Here is a 20,214-nt window from a genome sequence, read left to right as displayed (position 1 = left end):
AATCCCTCATCAATCCATTTATCTTCTCCGTCAGGCAATGCGAAATTAGACGTGCAATTCGTAGGAGAATACCTCTTCTGAATAGATTGCCTTGCACTCCTTGTTGTGGGAATCACCGGAACATAAGGCGGGTTCTACCCGTAGAAAATATCGTAGCGGGGGGTGATCTTTCTTTGGCTGTTTTGGCAATAAACTTAGAACAATTGGGAGTAATTCATCACGTGTTATGTAACCCTGAACATGGAATTGCAATGTCGGAGCCTATGCCTAGTCCTACGCCAGTCACCGGACAAGCAGCGGAAAATGCACTTGAATTCAACCGCCTTCAATAAAGCCAAGAACGATTTGACTTGAAATAGCGAGGACAGATTTTGTCTTTTTCTTTCTTTTTTCTTTATTGCTTTCTTTTCCCCTTCCAGAGGATACTAGGACTCTAAGTCTTTTTATTAATTGTCCATAACATCCCAGCATCTATCGACGGAACATCAAACACGAGGTTCCGCTATAAAAGGGAAAGCTCCTCCCACCCCCGAATTTGCAATCATAATTAGAACACTGCAACGCTAGCAGTCACAAATTAAAAGCCTCCTGTAAAATTGCTTGTCTCTAAGCCTTAGTCGGCTGGAATAAAACTTTTTTTGCACAGGTAACAAGACAGTTGTGTTAAGAGATCGATAAATTAGTGATTTGCTGTCCAGCTACGTTTTTGGTGCAAAATTTTGAATTTTGCGCTATCCATAATCTAACGCACCTGCATAAATAATTCACGCGCTGTGATGAAAATGCTTGTATTTAAGAGCGCACACAGGTTGGTATGAATGTTTTTTACGATAGACAGAAACATTTTTAGATGGAAAACTTTAGGAATGCTATTTATTTTGGTTTAGAATATGAAATTTTAATTGAGGGCTCAGAGCAATTGTCCTGACATGTTGACTCGTTGAAGGCTGATTGATAACGGATTGTTCTCGAGCCCGGGGGTGGGAGGAGCTTTCCCTTTTATAGCGGACCTCGTGTTTAAGTAGGGCATAATAATGGCTCCTTTATTATTTATCTCTTTTAATTAAAAAAAGGTTGTTACGAAATCCCCAACCATCTGCGTCGAGGCCTCTCGCTGGTAATTGTTTATCAAAAATTCGTTCAAATTGAAACAATTAAGAAACGTTTTAGTAGCCCCTTTCAAAGTTACATGATCACCGATTCTTCTAGTTTGCAAATTCTGAAATAAAAATTAGATATTAATAATCGGCGAGGCGAGACGCACGTGCAAATGAAATCGCAGTTTTGGGGGCTTGGTACAAAATCTCAAAATCTGTATGTAGCTCCAAACCACTCCATTTTGCGTTTATGAGGTCAGTCCAACTTGATGTCTTACATGACAAGCGGACAACCGAATCGATTCCTTGGAAATATCGAAAATCGAAAAAAAAAATCGAGTGTCAATTTCTAACTTATTCATACAAAGGTTTTTATACATTCATACATGGTTATTCGGCTGTGTTCTGGTATATGTGCATTTGCCTAATAAAACATCCTTTTCTTTTATCCACTTATTGCTTTCGTTTCTCCGTGTTGAAGTACTATGAAACTCGCAGGGCTTAGGCTGTTTGCTTGAAGGGAAGTCGCAAGGTCTTTAGGTGGGTCCAAATAATGCTGAAAAATAATTCAAAATAATATTTTATATATGAATTTAGGAATACCGTAATTGCTCGAATAAGCGCTCCCCTCAAATAAGCGCCTATCCCGAATAAGCGCCTAGTCTAAGAGAAAACATACGAATTTAAGTGCCTCCATCAAAGCGCCTTATCCCCCAAGTAAGAGCCTCGCCTGAACGGTTTACAGGGTTACATTTACTAGACTTTGATGAAGATTGGGTCTGTACTAACGAAAACTGACAGTACTTCCCATCTATTGTTTTGGAGAATTTTTTCACTCCTAGCACGATTTTAAATAAGTGCCTTCCCCGAAAAAGCGCCTTCCCTAAATAAGCGCCTCCCCCAAATAAGCGTCTTCCCCGGATAAGTGCCTCCCCAGAATAAGCGCCTTCCCCCGAATAAGGACCTTCCCCCAAATTAGCGCCTTCCCCCGAATAAGCGCCTTCCCCCGAATAAGCGCCTTCCCTGAATAAGCGCCTCCCCCGAATAAGCGCCTCCCCCGAATAAGCGTCTTCCCCGGATAAGTGCCTCCCCAGAATAAGCGCCTTCCCCTGAATAAGCACCTCCCCCAAATAAGCGCCTTCCCCAAGTAAGCGCCTTCCCTAAATAAGCGCTTCCCCTGAATAAGCGTCTTCCCCGAATAAGCGCCTTCCCCAGAATAAGCGCCTTCCCCGAATAAGTGCCTCCCCCAAATAAGCGCCTTCCTTGAATAAGCACCTCCCCCAAATAAGCGCCTCCCCCCAATAAGCACCTCCCCCAAATAAGCGCCTCCCCCAAATAAGCGCCTCCCCCAAATAAGCGCCTCCCCCGGATAAGCGCCTTCCCCCGAATAAGCGCCTTCCCCCGAATAAGCGCCTTCCCCCGAATAAGCGCCTCCCCCGGATAAGCGCCTCCCCAGAATAAGCGCCTTCCCCCGAATAAGCGCCTCCCCTGAATAAGCGCCTTCCCCCGAATAAGCACCTTCCCCCAAATAAGCACCTTCCCCCGAATAAGCGCCTTCCCCCGAATAAGCGCCTTCCCTAAATAAGCGCCTTACCCCGAATAAGCGCCTTCCCCGAATAAGTGCCTCCCCCAAATAAGCGCCTTCCTTGAATAAGCACCTCCCTGAATAAGCACCTTCCCCAAGTAAGCGCCTTCCCTAAATAAGCGCTTTCCCTCAATAAGCGTCTTCCCCGAATAAGCGCCTTCCCCAGAATAAGCGCCTTCCCCGAATAAGTGCCTCCCCCAAATAAGCGCCTTCCTTGAATAAGCACCTCCCCCAAATAAGCACCTTCCCTGAATAAGCGCCCTCCCCAAATAAGTGCCTCCCCCGAATAAGCGCCCTCCCCAAATAAGTGCCTCCCCCGAATAAGCACCTCCCCCAAATAAGCGCCTCCCCCAAATAAGCACCTTCCCCAAATAAGCGCCCTCCCCAAATAAGTGCCTCCCCCGAATAAGCGCCTTCCCTAAATAAGTGCCTTCCCTAAATAAGCGCTTCCCCAGAATAGGCACCTCCCCCGAATAAGCGCCTCCCCCGAATAAGTGCCTCCCCCAAATAAGTGCCTTCCTTGAATAAGCACCTCCCCCAAATAAGCGCCTCCCCCAAATAAGCACCTTCCCCAAATAAGCACCTCCCCCGAATAAGCGCCTCCCCTGAATAAGCGCCTCCCCCGAATAAGCGCCTCCCCCGAATAAGCACCTCCCCTGAATAAGCGCCTCCCCCGAATAAGCGCCTCCCCCGGATAAGCGCCTTCCCCCGAATAAGCGCCTTCCCCCGAATAAGCGCCTTCCCCCGAATAAGCGCCTCCCCCGGATAAGCGCCTCCCCAGAATAAGCGCCTTCCCCCAAATAAGCACCTCCCCTGAATAAGCGCCTCCCCCGAATAAGCGCCTCCCCCGAATAAGCACCTTCCCCAAATAAGCACCTTCCCCAAATAAGCACCTTCCCCAAATAAGCACCTCCCCCAAATAAGCACCTTCCCCAAATAAGCACCTCCCCCGAATAAGCGCCTCCCCTGAATAACCGCCTCCCCCGAATAAGCGCCTCCCCCGAATAAGCACCTCCCCTGAATAAGCGCCTCCCCCGAATAAGCGCCTTCCCCCAAATAAGCACCTCCCCCAAATAAGCGCCTCCCCCAAATAAGCGCCTCCCCCGAATAAGCACTTCCCCCAAATAAGCACCTCCCCTGAATAAGCGCCTCCCCCGAATAAGCGCCTCCCCCGAATAAGCACCTTCCCCAAATAAGCACCTTCCCCAAATAAGCACCTTCCCCAAATAAGCACCTTCCCCAAATAAGCACCTCCCCCAAATAAGCACCTCCCCCAAATAAGCACCTTCCCCAAATAAGCACCTCCCCCAAATAAGCGCCTCCCCCAAATAAGCACCTCCCCCAAATAAGCGCCTCCCCCGGATAAGCACTTTCCCCAAATAAGCGCCTCCCCCGGATAAGCACTTTCCCAGAATAAGCACCTTCCCTAAATAAGCGCTTCCCCAAATAAGCGCCTTCCCTAAATAAGCGCTTCCCCAGAATAAGCACCTTCCCTGAATAAGCACCTTCCCTGAATAAGCACCTTCCCTGAATAAGCGCCTCCCCGAATAAGCACCTCTCCCAAATAAGTGCTTCCCCCTGTATAAGCGCACCTCCCTGAATAAACGCCTCCCCACTATAAGCACCTCCAACGTAGTGCCTAGCCTTGGAAACAAAAACAGCAAAATATAAGCGCCATGGCACTTATTTGAGCGATTATGGTATGGCAATAAAGTTTGGATGATCATCTGATTGAAATAATGACAGCATCTCAACCAAAGGTTGACTAGCTTTTATCAAATTATAATGTGAAATGTAGGGTTGTGTAATTTTGGCTGCTAAAAATTGTCAGTCACACGCACCAAGCATTTGCACTGATTTAGCTTGCTGTTTTTTTAGTACACTTTTAAGATTGCTTCAGCAAAACTTTTTGAATTTGTGTTTTGTTGGAAGCAAATCCCGGCTGTGCACCCGTCATCAAGGACCCCTAAAATCAATAAGAAAAAGTACCTCATGTCCAAGCAGAAACGTTCCCCAATGGATTCCAATAGAAAGTTTGGATTTGACGTCTTGGTGAATCTGAACAGCCCCTGCTGGATCAACATGCTGAAAAGACAGAAACCACCTGGAAGAGACAAATATTTGCACCATATGTACCTTTTAGTAGCCAAAAATACAGTAAATGTATGACATTATCTAAGATACAGGAGAAAATTCATTTAAAATTCCTTTTGTGCCCCCTCCTATTAAAAATATTGGCTACGGCCCTGTCAATAATATAGCAAATAGATAATAAAGACATATACTATCACCACTTCATCATAATCATCATCATTATTCTGTTTCAAGAGTGTGGATGCAGGATGTAAATGCCATTGAGAGGAATTGTTGTACGCTAAGAGCAAAATATATCCACAAAATTGATACACTGATGGTAATTCAAGCAGGTACCCAGGATTTGCGCATCATAATAAAAGGATTATAGTATTTGATGAAGATGTGCACGCACCATGTGCCCCCCATTAACAATCCTTCAATAGGAAATGACCACCGTTTTGGCCACAAAGGGGGGTGGGTGGTGCTCCCTCTAGATACGTGCATGGCATCTACAGCCACATGTGAAGTCAAAGTACCTTGGTTTATAAGCTCCAATCGGGATAGCTGCCACATCAAATGGACCAAACATCTCTCCAATCTCTTGGAACACCTTGTTGTACCCTGTATCGCCGGCAAAGAAAAATCTTTTATTACTTCCAACCACACTCCAGCTCCCCCATAGTGACTTGTTCTCATCTGTTAGAGTCCTTCTGCTCCAATGTTGGCTTGGTGTGAAAATGAATTTAACCCTTTCTCTGTCTCTATGTTTAGGGTGAATATGTTCATCCCACCACTCAAGCTCAACAACATTATGACACCCACTTCTCCGCATCCAATCACCTAGACCCATGGGAACATACCAGTAAATGTTACTCCCGCAATGTGCATTCAGTTGCTGGACTGTGTTATAATCAAGGTGGTCGTAATGATTATGGCTAATACAAACAGCATCTATTTCGGGTAGTTCATTCACTCTACAAGGTGGTGGACGGTATCGCTTAGCTGAGAGGGTTCTGGTAAGGCCTGCAAATTCATTTAGATGAGGATCTGTGAGGATATTTAGACCCTGAAGTTGTACCAGAAGCATGGCATGTCCAAGCCATGTTACTTGTAGGGCTGATGCTGGTGAGGAGATTTTTTCTTGATTTAAGGGTAACACTGGAAGAGTCTCATTCAATTCCTAAGGAAAAAAGAAAGGTTTCCAATATCCTCAAACTATCTTATCCATTGTATAAAGGGGAAAGTGCAATACTAAAATAATTTTGATAAATTGCAGCGCTAAATCTGTCTTCTGACAAAAAGTGCTAAAGTGGAAATCTTCAGCCTCCCTGAAGTGGGCATGCAGTCATAAATATTATATAAAAATGTAGAAGGGGGTCTTCCCATGTGGCTTGTTGTATTTTTTAGGGGTCAAAATCAGGCCTCAGGTATTTTTTTGGAAAAAGCCTTTCTATTATGCATTAGTCAATTGAAACCCCCACCCCCATGGTCCCAGGGAAGGGTGGGGGGTTAGACTTTGACCCTGTACAAAACCGAGAAAAGCCCCCACCCCCTCGGGACAAAACAACAATTAAATGCCCCTACCCCTTGGATGCAAACTATAGGCAACTACCTGACAACAAGTCATCTGAAATAAGCTTTTTTTTATCTTTCAAAGCCAGTACACTTCAGCGAGTACATTTGTACCAATTACTATGAAGATAACAGTTACAAAAAAGATGGAAAAATAAATCATCTTCATCTGGCATTTTTTTAATATTTGCTTTTTCACATGTCGCTTTGCAGCATGCCACATGCTGATACATGGAATTGCTTGCTACAGAAGAAAAAGTGTCTCAAGCCAGAAACTAACATGATATTTGTGACACTACTATTCACTTGTTCCAAACCCCCACGGTGGGGATAAGTCTTAGAGTAAAAAAACTGTCAATTCCCCCACCCCCTCGGGACAGATTCTCGTTCAAAAGTGCTCTAAACCCCCACCTTAACCCCACCCTTCCCCGGGACCATGGGGGTGGGGGTTTCAAATGACTAGTGCATTATAAAAGAAATTTTATCAGCCAATGTTTTTTAGAGCATTTTATACTTCCAATTCTAACAAAACACTGGCAATTTATTATTTGAAACTTTGTTATACACTATGTTACTACTTATGAACTCGGGTTTTTTTAGGGGGGTAAGTTTTTCTTTTAGGGCGTCTTTACCCTGGAGAACCCCCCAGGGTAAAATTTCCTAATAAAAAAATATGTACGACAGGTACGGCCTTTGGGCACCTTATCGCTTCGTTTCCTGTCTGTTCGGTAGTATAAGAATCGTAGCGTGCAGAGGAGGATTATGTCACAAAATACTAACCCCGCCCTCCCCCATTAAGACATTGAGTTTTACTCTAGGTTTACTAACGCGTGCCCTGAATAAGAACTAAACGCAAGCGTAATAAGTATAAACATTGCATATTCACATGACTTCAGTAAGATCCTACCTGTGTTTTGAATTGATATAATTCTTTCCAAGTCCCTCCAACACCCCGATCCTTTCCCTCCATCATAAATTGTACGGCTTGCCCTACTGATGGTCTTTCACCTCCCCAAGGAGTAACATACCGACCATTTACACGCTTGGCTTTCGTCACCTGGATAACGGGAGTTTGCTTTTCCTCCATTTTCGCGACAGCAATGGAGAGAGAGGGTTGTCCGTTCCTAAATACGAATAAGTAAATCTTCGACTTCTTCGAAATGTAACCAGCAGAAAAAAAACATAATTAAGATAATGAAACCACAATGGTCAAGAATATACACTCAGATCACCAAATAATGTCGACTGGTTTGCCTCACAATGGCAAAATCAGCGAAATGAATTCGGCGGTTTTGCCTGAATCTCTGTTTTGGTCACCAGGCTTCTTGTACCGGAAATAAAATGGAACGGAAGTGTCGAAGCACTTTTTTAGACTATTTTGAGATAAACTCTTCGAATGAGTTGTAATTAATCCAAAATAATGTAAGATTGCGAGCCGTTTTTCATTTATTTTTACAATGAGCTTGTTTAAGCTGTCGTGAGAGGGTACATGAAAATGCACCCCTGGGTTTGAAACACTTCAGAAATGAAAACCGGAAGTCATACCGATACGCATCACGGGATCGATCTGTAAACAGGACATGAAGGAAATGGCAGCTGTATCGAAGTGGAGTTATGTCGTAGCGGCACTGCTAGCATGTATATCATCATCCAATGGGCTCTCTTTCGAGATCGAGAGAGAGATGAATATGCCAGATGTTATCCCTAACAACATAGAAGCCACCCCAGATGGTAACTGGAGGGAAATACCTTGCCGCTCTAGCTGTTCTCAGTTCAACACTGATTCGCCGATGTCCAACTGCAAATGTCGATGTAGCCATGCGTTCTCAACATTTGTTATGGGAGCCACTTCATCAGAGTCTCGGTGCTACTCAAATCGATTATTCCGTACCAAGATTGCAAGTAAGTTCCTTTTGTTGTGAAAATTCTTTAAAGATCTCCGTATCATCCCACAGGGCAATGGTGTGTCATTTGTCTGCTTGCGATTCTTTCTATTTTGATCATATTCTCTATGATCTTTATTAAAAGATACTGTAGACGGTTTAATATTGATATGGGTAGTTGAGCTGTAGAGAAATGTGGTATCCTTGGAGACAAGCTTCACATTGCATAATTTTAGCCTGCTTTAGCAAGTGCAGAGGGTAGTCGAGAACAGGACCCAAAACTATCCCAGGACCCGAAATGATCCCGAAAAGTACCCCAACAGATCCCAGGACCCGAAATGATCACCAAAAGTACCCCAACTGATCCCAGGACCTGAAACAATACCAAGATCAGTCCCAGAAATCAACCCCAAAGAATTGCATTAATGGCAAAGGAAAAGGATTAGAAATCACTTGCAATTCTTAAAGCAATAATTAAGGGTTTACAGCAACTCATTTTATAAACAACCTTTTAGAAATTTCTAAAAAATAACTTAATTCCAATACAATACTTTTATTTATTACATTGCCCTGGCGGTAAACTCATAAATAGAGTTAAAACCAATAACTTTTAACCCCTCCTCTATAGTGCAGAATAAAGTCTTTCATTGCCATAACACCCTGAGACGCCTGTAAAATATAGGCCCAACTCCAAAATGTCAAAAATGCAAACTAAACATCACCAGACCCGGGTACTCATAGATTCATCCAAGGCATAGACGACCTTCAAAAGCGCATCCAAGCAATGTAATAGAATTTACTCTTTTGTCAAAATATCAACCTTGATTTCTGACCAATTCGTAAACAAATGCTTAAACTTAAAAACATTTATTACCAAAAAGGACACAAAATTCCGAACTACAAATAGAGACAAGCAAACACAGATCAAGTCACAAATAGATACCTTTATTGCGCTCCGTCAGGTCCCATTTTACAGCAATCAGTCACAATAATCAATGCTAGAACCTCCATTAGAAGCGAGTCACCATATTTAGCCTATTTTGCATGCCTGCACTGCATCATAGGAGTCTTGGAAACACCTTGACAGACAGGCGGGCAATCTCCTCCCCCAGAATCATAACAGTTTTTTTATAAGTCTCTTTGCCCTGAAGCCATACAACACATTGGAGAGTATGAGGCGGTTCACCAGAAAAATTCCTTTTTCACTTGGTGAAGCCCAGACAAGGAATTATCCCATTGAATTAACCTCAACATGCAAACATCCATAAGCACAGCATTAATTATGCCCAAAAAGACTTCATGATGTCCTTAGGCACTCTCCAGATGTGAAAAAGCTGTAATTTTAAAGCAAATTACAAGCAAAACTGTTGTAAGCAACAGGCTGTAGCAGTGCCGTCGCTAGAAAAAAAGGCACAGCAGTGCATTGTTGGAAACTTCAAGGCATACCGTCTTGGGTCAGCGGTAGCTTAGCTTAACTGGCAGTGTTGGACTTTAAATAGGGGGGAGGTTTCTGTTTTCAGTCTGTTTTTCTTACAATGTCACTCAAAAGTACCCAGGAGTGAAAGGGTTAAAGTACCTTCAGGAAATGTACCTATACTACACAAATCGTACCTGCTCTCTCTTACCTCGACTGACATTTCGCCCTTGGTATTTTCTAATATACTGTGCATAATATCCTTGCACTGTATGGAATTTTACCAAAGCAATGTGTAAATCCAAGATTTGCTGAGGCGCTGAGACCAATGTGTCAGAATCTGAGCCCAAGACTTCGGACCACAACAACAATCAAGCCCGAGCTTTTTTTAGCTTGTTTTTGGATAACTTTCTTGAAGTATGTCATAAACATCAGTTGAAAAAAGAATAAGTAGAGTTACAATACATTCTTGCTACACACGAAAAAAAACCCTGGAAATCTGTAGCATGGTAATAATATGAAACAGATCGAATTTGCGATCCTGAGGAATTAAAAATCAGAGACGCCGAGACCGTGGTAGAAAATTTTTGAAAAAGCGAGTTTTTGAAACGCATAAAAAACGTCAAGATTCCGAGACTGTGAAATATTTGTGATACTTTCGAATTTTGGAGATACCCTTGCTACCCCTTTTCTTGGCAAAACTGAGATTGTTCATGTCTGCCCATAACGCTTATGCAATATTCCTCCATAGAAATGAGGCTTATAACTTTGAGATACAAGAACAAGCTGCTAGCTTTCAGCAAGTCCAAAGCAATTTCAATTGTCTAATATTTTATTTCTCCTGAGTCATTTCTACTTGGATAGCTTGAACTCCCTGCAAACTTAAGAGAGCTTAGAGGGTTCCACTCTCATTGACAATAACATTGTTTTTCCCTGACAGGCTGCACAATACAGTTACAGGCTGAAGGTTCCCTTGACAGTAAACTCCCGGTGGTTGATTTATCATCGTCTCACAAAGAGCCCATCAAAGCGCCATCAGTTTCCCAAGTCCAATACCCAAGATGTGACATAAACGGTCTCCCTCAGTACTGGGACAAAGGGGTGTGGAGTCAAGTCAGAGAAGGAACCCTGTTTGGGTTCTACTCACCGAACTATTGGACTAATTTGTTGACGGTATGCAAATTGTTTTTAGCTTCTTTTTTGATATCTAAACTACTATAATTAATTTAGTTTTGTTTGTTTGTAGTGGCAGTCAAGTCAGTCCTACAATGGGAGGATTGTGAGGGTGCCAATTCGCTGCAATGGGACAAACGACAAGACCCTAGCAAGTTGTATTGTTTTAAAAATTAAAGGAACTCTATCATGTAAGGTTTTTCCCAGTTATAAATATACCCTAGTAGAAGCACAAATGCCTTACCCAATTATATTTTTTGTGTTCATTTACTCTGCATTTGTTTTTGTTACAGATGACATATTCTCTTCAACAACAGTAGCACCTACCACTACTGAGACACCAAAAACCACTAAAGCACCCAAAACACCTATAACAATACCCAAAATAACTACTAATAGACCACAAACATCAACCATAACTGCTAAAATTACAACAGAATCAACCACTGCAACTCAAGCAACCACAAAAACAAAAGAATATACAACCATTAAACCTAGTACTACTGAAGAATCTACAACAAATGAGGCATCAACAGCAGAATTTGAATCAACCACTGCAGCTCAAGCAACAACAAAAACTGAAGCATATACAACCAAGAAGCCTAGTACTACTGAAGGATCAACAACGACTGAGGCATCAACAGCAGAATTTACTTTTACACCAACCAAAAGTTCTGTAAAGTCTACACACACCATTAAGGTAATGAACTGCTATACTTTACTGCATACCAAAAAAGGGGTATTTTACACTTCTCCCAAATTCCCATGTGTACACTGCTTACCTACAAATAATAAATATAGAAATCATTTCTTATTCATCCTGTTTTTTATGCCTTTGACTGGACCATGCTGTATGTGCACTTTTACAGGCCCGTACCCAGGGGTATTTTGACTTTATATCATGTAAAGTACTGTTTCCATTGATACGCCTAGGCAATCATGACTTGTTTATGCACTTATCTGCTAGAGAATCATTTCTAGGGCACAGCCTACGCTTTAAGTTCTGGCAAGGGTGTGGTCTTCTGGCAGTCTTAGCGCACCAACAGACTAGCTAGACTTTGTCACACACAAATACTTTGTCTTGTGAATAAACATAGACATTTACTAAATACAAAATCAAACTCATTTAGGGCCATACTACTGAACATGTGAGCCCACCAGACACAAATCCCAGTGACAGTCCCACGACCACAGCAAACTCTGTGCCAGGCAGTGCCAGGAAGGGGGATGGCCAGAAGCACGAGACCTCAGTCACCATCACCGCTATCTCTGCTGCAGCTGCTGTAATCTGTGTCAGCATTATCAGTCTTCTGATATGGTGTATTTTGAAACACAGAAAGAAACAAAGGTACGTGATAGCAATGTTTAAGATATGGAAACATAGGTAAGTGGCTGCTCATGTATGCACCTTTTTTTAAAATAAGGTTCCACTCTAAAATCAATGTTATATTGCAACTCACATTGCGGTGTAGCATGTAAATCCTGGTAAGCTGAAAGCCATGTGAAAAATGTTCACCAGAACATGAACAAAAATGTTACAGGTTTTGAAGGCTAGATTTCTTTTTATTTATGCTTATTTGCATTCATTTGACATCCATGAAGTACTGCGGGTTACAAAACATAAGTTCTCCAAGTGCAACCTCATTTCTAATTGTTCTGTATTCATTCAGGTAATTTCCAGAAGTTTGCCTTATAATACTGACAATCTTGCATATCATTTTCTTTTTCACTTTCTTTTCCCCGCTCTTTAAAGAAAATGATTTTGCTCCTACTTTCAAGTGAAGGTCTTTCCAACTAACTACTGCTTTATACTCTTTATCCAGAAATGAGGAAGCATATAGCGCGGACATGACTGGTATGTATTGTCGTTTCACTAACTAGGGAGGCAGATGGGGTATCATAATCAATAATATTTCTTAAAAAAAAATTTTTTTACGTTTACAGTAATCATGAACTCAACAGGCCAGGTGAGTTACTTGAAACTGTGTTGCTTTAGAGCCTTGGTTTATTATATTCATTAAGTCAGTTGTTTCAGTAGTTGCTGGTCATATAAGTAACTTTAGCAAGGACGAGGTTACAACTAGGAGGACAAGAGTGACAAAAATCCTTTTTGGTAAAATAAAACAAATAGAAATAAGCCTAGATACACATTTCTACTATCCAATAAAAGAGATAGTTGAGTTTAGATCTGCAAAGAATATAGGCTTTAGATAAACTGTGTGATTGGACTACATCCTAACTCTAGCTTCTAACCAAACCATGCATATTTTCTTGAATGCACGTACTCAATGATGCAATTTGTTAACAAAAATAATGCGAACTTTTAATCGTTAAATGTTTAAAAAGTTACATACTGAATATGCCAATGTTTAAGTGTGACCACATAAACCCCCTCCCCTCCACCCCTTAAAATGTTACCCTAAAGGATGGCACTTGTCGTGGTTAACAGAAATTCTTCCCCCTAAGACATAACAAATTAGGTCTGGTCGAAGGAATTTTTAACACTAAGAGATGGCAGAATCGGTAAAAAATGCCAAACACCCCCTTCGGAATAGCAATTGGTTGAATTTTATACGCTAAGAGGTAACAGAATAAAAAAAAAACGTTAAACACCTCCTAAGGAATAGCAGCTGGTCAAATTTTATACTCGAAGAAATAGCATAATCGGAAAAATCCTTCAACCCTTCCCTTCCTAAGGGATGGCAGGTTGTCTAAATTTTATACCCTAAAAGATGGTACGATCACCCCCGTCTACTTTTCTAGATAGTCTCCCCCCCCTTAAAAGGAGATTGGGCTCATTCTAATCTGTATTTTTACTCAGAACAACAATAATAATAATCATGTTGGTGGAGGGAAAAGTGCCATATATGACGAGGCTGTGTACTGCGAGCCTTCTGACCAATCTTCAAGCTTCCACAAGCGCCGTCTTCCTGCATTGGGTAAGCGATAAGTCATTATTACGAACATGGGAAGTAACGCTTTATCTCACACGGAATCGAGGCTTTGACAAGTGGTTTTGTTTTATGAACCTATCAATGTTAAGGCGGTGGGGGGAGGTGCGGCAAGGGGTGGGGATTTTACATTTTTGCGATTTTCCCAGTCAAATTCGTTACCCTTGGGCCAAATTGTGGAGCCAAATTTTAAGGAACATCCTTCCCCCGAGCTATATTATTGTGATCAAATATCCCCTGCCAAGAGATATAGAGATAGCATGAACTATATAACATGCGATTTCTTTTTATGAATGCGTTGAATAGTGTAAAACAGTGAAACATCAAGTGTGCAAACATTCTCAAAACCGAGAATAACAAATCAAGTTAAGAAGCAACCAAGCATCTGTAGTGAGCACCGCACCACACCGCACCAGTCCATCCCCCCCCCCCCCCCCACCACCACCACCACCACCACCGGCTTTACATTGATAGGTGCATTATTCGCCTTGTTTAAAAATATATATTGTTTGTACGATAATCTCTAGGCGAGCACAAGGGAATGTTAAACTCGATCTCCCGCGAAATTACTCGTCGCTGCGCATAATTTATATGTAGTGCTTTGTGTAGTAAAATAATTTTTTTGATGATAGTTGTTAAAGTAGCATCCAAAACAAAAAGGACAACCTTGAAAATATTTTTCCAGCCAAGGTTTAACTCAGAAAGTTTCAGTGCTTCAGGAAGTAAATAAAGTCTTGATTTTTAAATCCTCACTGCGACCACTGTTTGTAACTGTAAGTTCTGTCAAACTCGTGAAAATAGTTCTGTGGATAGTAAGAATGGTTATTATTATCATATCATTGATTTTTTTTTTTACGATTGTTTGCTGTGGCCGATCTATATTGAAATTTAAGTGTGAATTGTGGCCAAACCTTGTGTTACACTATAAAGCCTTGATCAAACGGAAATGAGAGCTGATGATAGTTCCGCTCTTTCTAGCTCTCTCAGGGTTCCGATCAAACGGTCTTTGTGAGTGGTTAAACAACCAGCCCGTGCTACTCTCATCTACACATGCGCGCGCTTCTCACGTGTCCTTTCAAAGGAAAAACGAGTCCAATTTTCGGGGGGGGGGGGGGGGGTAAACATAAGATTGAGTTTTGGAATTTAAAATAATTATTTGACTTCAGGATTCAAAACTGAATCGGGAATTTCACGTTAAAATTCACTTTTTGTGAAAACTGCTGACCAGAATACTCTTATACCTCATCATTCGCGCGATCAAACGGCGCCAACTCTGATCAACTTTCATGTCGAATTTCAACATTCCAATGTCAAAAAGTGAATGAGAGTCAGTGAGAGTCGATGAGTGTGAGTGCATAGTCAAACGGACATGAAAGTTGGAACTCTTATCTATTCTTAACAACTCTAATCTCCGTTTGATCGAGGCTTCAATCAATTTATCGGTGTTTTGTTTTGTATAGCTAATCCTGTGTACGACAGAGCTCTCGCAAAACCGCCAGGCAGCAGTCGTCATCTCAAAAACCTGATTGCCGAGAGGAGGGGCTCCTCCAATATCTACGACAACCGTGAAATGCAAAGCGACACATGTTGCCATGTCAACAAGGCGTGTGACGTATACGATGACGTTGTTGAGGTGAAGCCAAGGCTAACCGAAGGGTTGTATGAAGCACTATCAGAAGATCATATTGGACAACCCGCATACCAACCACTGGTACGAGAAAATAAGGTATGAAGATGTGTTAATATTGGGCATTCGGAATTCGCGCCTTGAGCGTTCTCTAGAGGTTCCCTCATGCCTAAATATTTAGGTAATTACATTCGCATTTCACTTGACCTTACCAGTTTTGCATACCGCGTCGTTTTTTCCGGGGTTGTTTTCCCCAGTTTTCTGCTAGTTGATACATGAACATGTTTGTATATTTTTACATTAAGTTTGTAATATGGTATCCAATAAACTCGTACTTGTCACTCCTCACCCCTTATGTAGAATATACACTATTAAACATTTGCTATGCGAAGGATCGCAGAGACTAAGCCTATAATATAGCTATTTCAATCAACGTTGTACAAGAGCGCTCTGCCGCACGTGCCCATACCACGAGGTGGGATGGGTAATATATGTTGTATGTAACAAGTTTTTTAGTTAATATGCCGCAGTCTTATAGACCTTCGCTGGTAAGTTATCTGGATGGTACAGTTTCTTGCATTATCTATCGAAGACACTGCGGCATTTCTTTCTATGTGCCGCGTACAATTGTAAAAGGTATCTGCAAAAATAGGGACAAAAATAGGGACGGCAACGGCAACGCAAAAGACGACGGCAGAAAGCAATTGAGAATTCAAAGAGCCAGACGTGAAATATACTCTGAAATGGATTCTGTCTGATACATTTCAGCCGTTTTTCTTCAAACGACAACGTGAAAACTCCAGTTTTCATGGTATAGCGAGGACGGGAACGTGTGCGCTGAAAACTACACTATCCTTGTTTACTATGCCAGGAATAAGATTATAGGTTTTATTATAGTATGCAGTCGGTCGCCGTCGTCGTTGCTATTTCGTTCAGGCACTTTGCCAACAGGTTTTCTTTTAGTGTAGCTACGGAGTCTCCGTTTGACAGCTCTTACGGGATAGGTGCCAAACCTGCTCTTATTTCCCTGTATATATATTTAGAAAATTATCAGACTGTACTGCCATCCTGATAGCGTCCAACCAAGTTCGTGTCGGCGGTGAAGGATGGCAGAGCTTGAAACAACATATATTACCCATACTACCTCGCGGTATGGGCGCGTGCGGCAGAGCGCTGGACAACGTTTATTGAAATAGCTGTATACCTTTTAAAGGAAAACATATTCTCCGGCTTATACTTAATCATCCACCCTTAAACTTACCTAACAATCGCCTATCTACCTTACTGTCGGCCCGGTTTCTACTAAATTTTCTTTATTAATGATTACTTTGTTGTTTTTTTTATCAATGATTTCTTTTTTTTATTAATAATTACTTAATTTTCTTATTCATTTCTTCTGTGTATCCGTTTATTTTTTTTATCGCTTAACAGGAAAAAGCACATGGTTCATCCTTTGCGACGGAAACCCCCGAGTATCTGACAATTTTACCTGACGACGCAGGGACGGACAACATTCGAGCGCCACGGCCAACAGAAAAAGCATCAGACACGTACGATTATGCAGACACCAGGGCGCTAAACAAACTGCCAACCAACCCAAGCAACACAACAGAACCGCCGTCGTATCAAAGTCTTGATCAGTCGACAAGGGGACAAAGTCCACCGTCTGATGGACTTGTATATGGTGTCCTTGAAAATAGTGAGACCTCTACTGGAAAGGGTCCTCGGGCCGTGACGTCCCCCGTATATGATGTGCTTGAAGAAATGGATGAAGCCCCTATAGATAAGTTGCCAGATGTCCCTACCTCTCCTGTTTATGACTCACTCGAGAAGCCTAACACTGAATACCTGGTGCCTACAGATGGAGTGTCACAAAGCAGGAATTCCAGAAACTGATAACTGGACGACGATCAACCCAAGCGACAGGGGCCAGGTTCTTGGAAAACTTCATAATAATGGTTTGATATTCATTACACGAAAGGGACTACACCAGGACTTTCCTGATTAAATGTGATAAATGGTTTACGGTTAATACTTGGTACTGATGTACGTTAACGGAATAAGGATTTATGATAGACTCAACCCTCCTCCAGTACTTCCCTACCATGCTTGTGCGCTGCAACGTGATTTTAGCGTTGGTGTTTGTGCAGTTTCAAAAATCAATTTGGGTCGCGATGCTTTTCCGACTTCTCACGTGTATTTAAATCGGAATTGTCACCAGTTTAATTCTACTACAATCTACGATTATTTAAAACGGAAACAATATTTCAAAATTGTAAAAGCAGTGTGTCTATTGGAAGTTTCTTTGAGAATGTGACTAAAAACTTAAAGCAGATGGCCTGTTAAATAGCGCTGATTCTAATAGATTCTTTTGCCTCTTGTCGGTCGAGGTTTCCATCACCCCCCCCCCCCCCCCCCCCCGAAGTAAACTGGTGACAATGCTGCTTTAAACCAGGCTAATTCGTTTAGTTTCTTATCCAAACTCCCTGATCACAATTACCTTTAACGTGAAATATGATAATTGCACACGATGCTTGGAAAGTGCCAACCCTGGAATCCAGGAACCTGGATCTAGTTTGCTAAATGCCAGACAACAAATTACTAAAATAAAAGTATTACATTTGCTCTCTTGATATCTCGAAAAAGTGTGATTTACTAAAAAAAACAACTGACCATACTCAGTTCTAGAAATTGGATTGCTAAATTATTTAAATTGTTCTTTAGTTTAGAAAATGAAATTAATTTATGTACAACATTATATAAAGCTAAAGACTAGATTTATACAGATAATATATTTTTGTCGCTCACAAAATAGTTTTGTATGAATCATAGCCATTAAGAGATTTGATATGACTTAATATGTTTATAACCATCAAACAGCCTCCGTCAGCCGCTATTTTGTCATCCTAGCAAAGTACCAAGTGTGAAAAAGCATCCATTTCCATCGGCTGGTTTTGGAAAGTCAATGCGATATTTCCAAATATCGAGTATCAAACTTTATTTTTAGGGTTATTTCGAGATTTTAGTACATTATGTTCCTTCCAATATTAAATGAAAACAATAACAAAGGTGTGGCTCACAATTGATCTAAAACATGATAATGTCAAGACGGAAATTTAAACAAAATATAAAAGAAAGATATATTTCTGTCAATCTTCCTTATTGTATGGAAACATTTAAGATATCAAATGAATATTTTTGCAATGCCAATGGAAATAGAAATAGATAATTTAAAAAGTACAAATGTTATTGTTCTATTTTTGTTGGAAAAGGCTTTTTGTGATAACACAACAAGGGCATCCATTCAAACAAACAATCTTGGATGTCTTGTTTATCCAGTGCCATCAAGGGTTAGACACCTAGCTTTTTGTGATCTCGAAAGGTGAGGCGAGTCAGAACGTGTTAATGATGGCTTCGAGCAGGCGGTTGCTCCCAGGGCTGCTTGTTTCGATCTTGTTATACCTTGGAAAAATCAGTTTGTGTGATGGACTCTCTTTCGAGATCGAGAGAGAGATGAATATGCCAGATGTTATCCCTAACAACATAGAAGCCACCCCAGATGGTAACTGGAGGGAAATACCTTGCCGCTCTAGCTGTTCTCAGTTCAACACTGATTCGCCTTTGTCCAACTGCAAATGTCGATGTAGCCATGCGTTCTCAACATTTGTTATGGGAGCCACTTCATCAGAGTCTCGGTGCTACTCAAATCGATTATTTCGTACCAAGATTGCAAGTAAGTTGATTTTGGTATAATTGTTTTATGCATTTTTTTATATTTTGTTAATTTTGGGTAAAAAACTTGGTAAAGGCAAAAGGTCATTTCGAGACATGCCTAAACAGTGTAACAAGAAAATAAGCATGCATCTGTTGGGACTTTTGAGCGTGTTACTATTGCATACTATAATGCATAGTAAATACTAACTGAAAACATATTCAAGTAAATTTTCGGTTCATTCACTGGTCTCAGCAAATCAGAGGCGCGAACGATGTTTTTACCGTGAAGAAAAGTCGTTCACGGTTCTGATTGGACGAACGATATTTTTTCACTGCACTTTAATGGCTTCAATTACAACGCGGATTGAAGACGGGTAGCTTTGCATGGGCTATCTATAAAACGGGGAACGATAAAACGGGGAATCTCAAAAACGGGGAATACTAAAACGGGGAATCTCTAAATGGAAAATACTAAAACGAGTTAGGAACCGAGTCAGTAACCGGGTTAGGAACCGAGCTTAACAGAGCTTGGACAGGTCTTAGAAGTTGATAATAGGGGCCGAGCACTTTGAGTTTTATTATCCTGACAAGATTGTGTAAAAAAAAATTTTGACGAAGAAGAAAAACAATCTGACAAGACGGAGAGCGCCACCGATAGCCAAGAAATACATACCTATTTAATATCGGACAAACAAACAAAAGAATAAATAACAAGGGACGCAAATGCCCAAAAAATCTCTTAAAGATCCTGCAGCTTTTTTGTAAATGCAATATTCTATCAAATCATCATAAAGCAGCACTGTGTTTGGTGTTTTATTTTAAATCAAAAGTTTGTCCTCTACATACCTTCGAGTTTTCACACCAAACAGTCCATTTATGACGTGAAGACTGACATCTGAGCTTTCTTTCTCATTGTTTAAATCTAAAGCACCTTTGGGATGAAGCCTGTAGCTTCCAAAAGGTTAAAATAGAAATAAATAGCCCGAAAAGTCGTTGAATTATATTACCGTGTTTGTCACAACGATGAAAACAACGCCGAACGGTAAATAAACCAAGTACCTTTTTGCTTCGCTTTCCATTCATTTGGGCCCACGGATCATTCTTCTTTTTACGTCTGAAGGG

The 20,214-nt window shown here is 41.3% G+C and overlaps 2 protein-coding genes across 2 annotated transcripts; one reads left to right on the top strand and one right to left on the bottom strand.

The window, feature by feature from the left end:
- Positions 1–369: 369 nt before the first annotated feature.
- LOC5511149 (N-acyl-phosphatidylethanolamine-hydrolyzing phospholipase D) lies at positions 370–7,801 on the bottom strand. Its single transcript, XM_001631520.3, has 4 exons — positions 7,238–7,801; positions 5,295–5,938; positions 4,672–4,786; positions 370–1,653 (listed from the first exon to the last, which is right to left on the bottom strand). The coding sequence occupies exons 1-4, from the start codon at positions 7,415–7,417 to the stop codon at positions 1,543–1,545; spliced, it is 1,050 nt and encodes a 349-aa protein (XP_001631570.3). The 5' UTR covers positions 7,418–7,801; the 3' UTR covers positions 370–1,542.
- An 84-nt stretch (positions 7,802–7,885) lies between these two features.
- On the top strand, positions 7,886–18,618 carry LOC116617571. Its single transcript, XM_048726678.1, has 10 exons — positions 7,886–8,232; positions 10,568–10,800; positions 10,874–10,991; positions 11,094–11,500; positions 11,931–12,148; positions 12,624–12,655; positions 12,745–12,767; positions 13,622–13,739; positions 15,212–15,477; positions 16,810–18,618. The coding sequence occupies exons 1-10, from the start codon at positions 7,911–7,913 to the stop codon at positions 17,272–17,274; spliced, it is 2,202 nt and encodes a 733-aa protein (XP_048582635.1). The 5' UTR covers positions 7,886–7,910; the 3' UTR covers positions 17,275–18,618.
- The last annotated feature ends 1,596 nt before the right edge of the window (positions 18,619–20,214 follow it).

The sequence above is a fragment of the Nematostella vectensis genome, chromosome 1 (genome assembly GCF_932526225.1).
Source record: "Nematostella vectensis chromosome 1, jaNemVect1.1, whole genome shotgun sequence".
NCBI classification, from domain to species: Eukaryota; Metazoa; Cnidaria; class Anthozoa; order Actiniaria; family Edwardsiidae; genus Nematostella; species Nematostella vectensis.
This window is presented reverse-complemented; position numbering and strand designations above follow the sequence as displayed.

Coding starts and splice junctions, on each gene's coding strand:
- LOC116617571 (XM_048726678.1), top strand. CDS start 7,911: ATGAAGGAAATGGCAGCTGTATCGAAGTGGAGTTATGTCGTAGCGGCA. Junction 11,501..11,930: donor AGTCTACACACACCATTAAG/GTAATGAACTGC, acceptor AAACTCATTTAG/GGCCATACTACTGAACATGT. Junction 15,478..16,809: donor CACTGGTACGAGAAAATAAG/GTATGAAGATGT, acceptor ATCGCTTAACAG/GAAAAAGCACATGGTTCATC.
- LOC5511149 (XM_001631520.3), bottom strand. CDS start 7,417: ATGGAGGAAAAGCAAACTCCCGTTATCCAGGTGACGAAAGCCAAGCGT. Junction 4,787..5,294: donor ATTGGAGCTTATAAACCAAG/GTACTTTGACTT, acceptor TGTCTCTTCCAG/GTGGTTTCTGTCTTTTCAGC. Junction 1,654..4,671: donor CGTTTCTGCTTGGACATGAG/GTACTTTTTCTT, acceptor ATTATTTTTCAG/CATTATTTGGACCCACCTAA.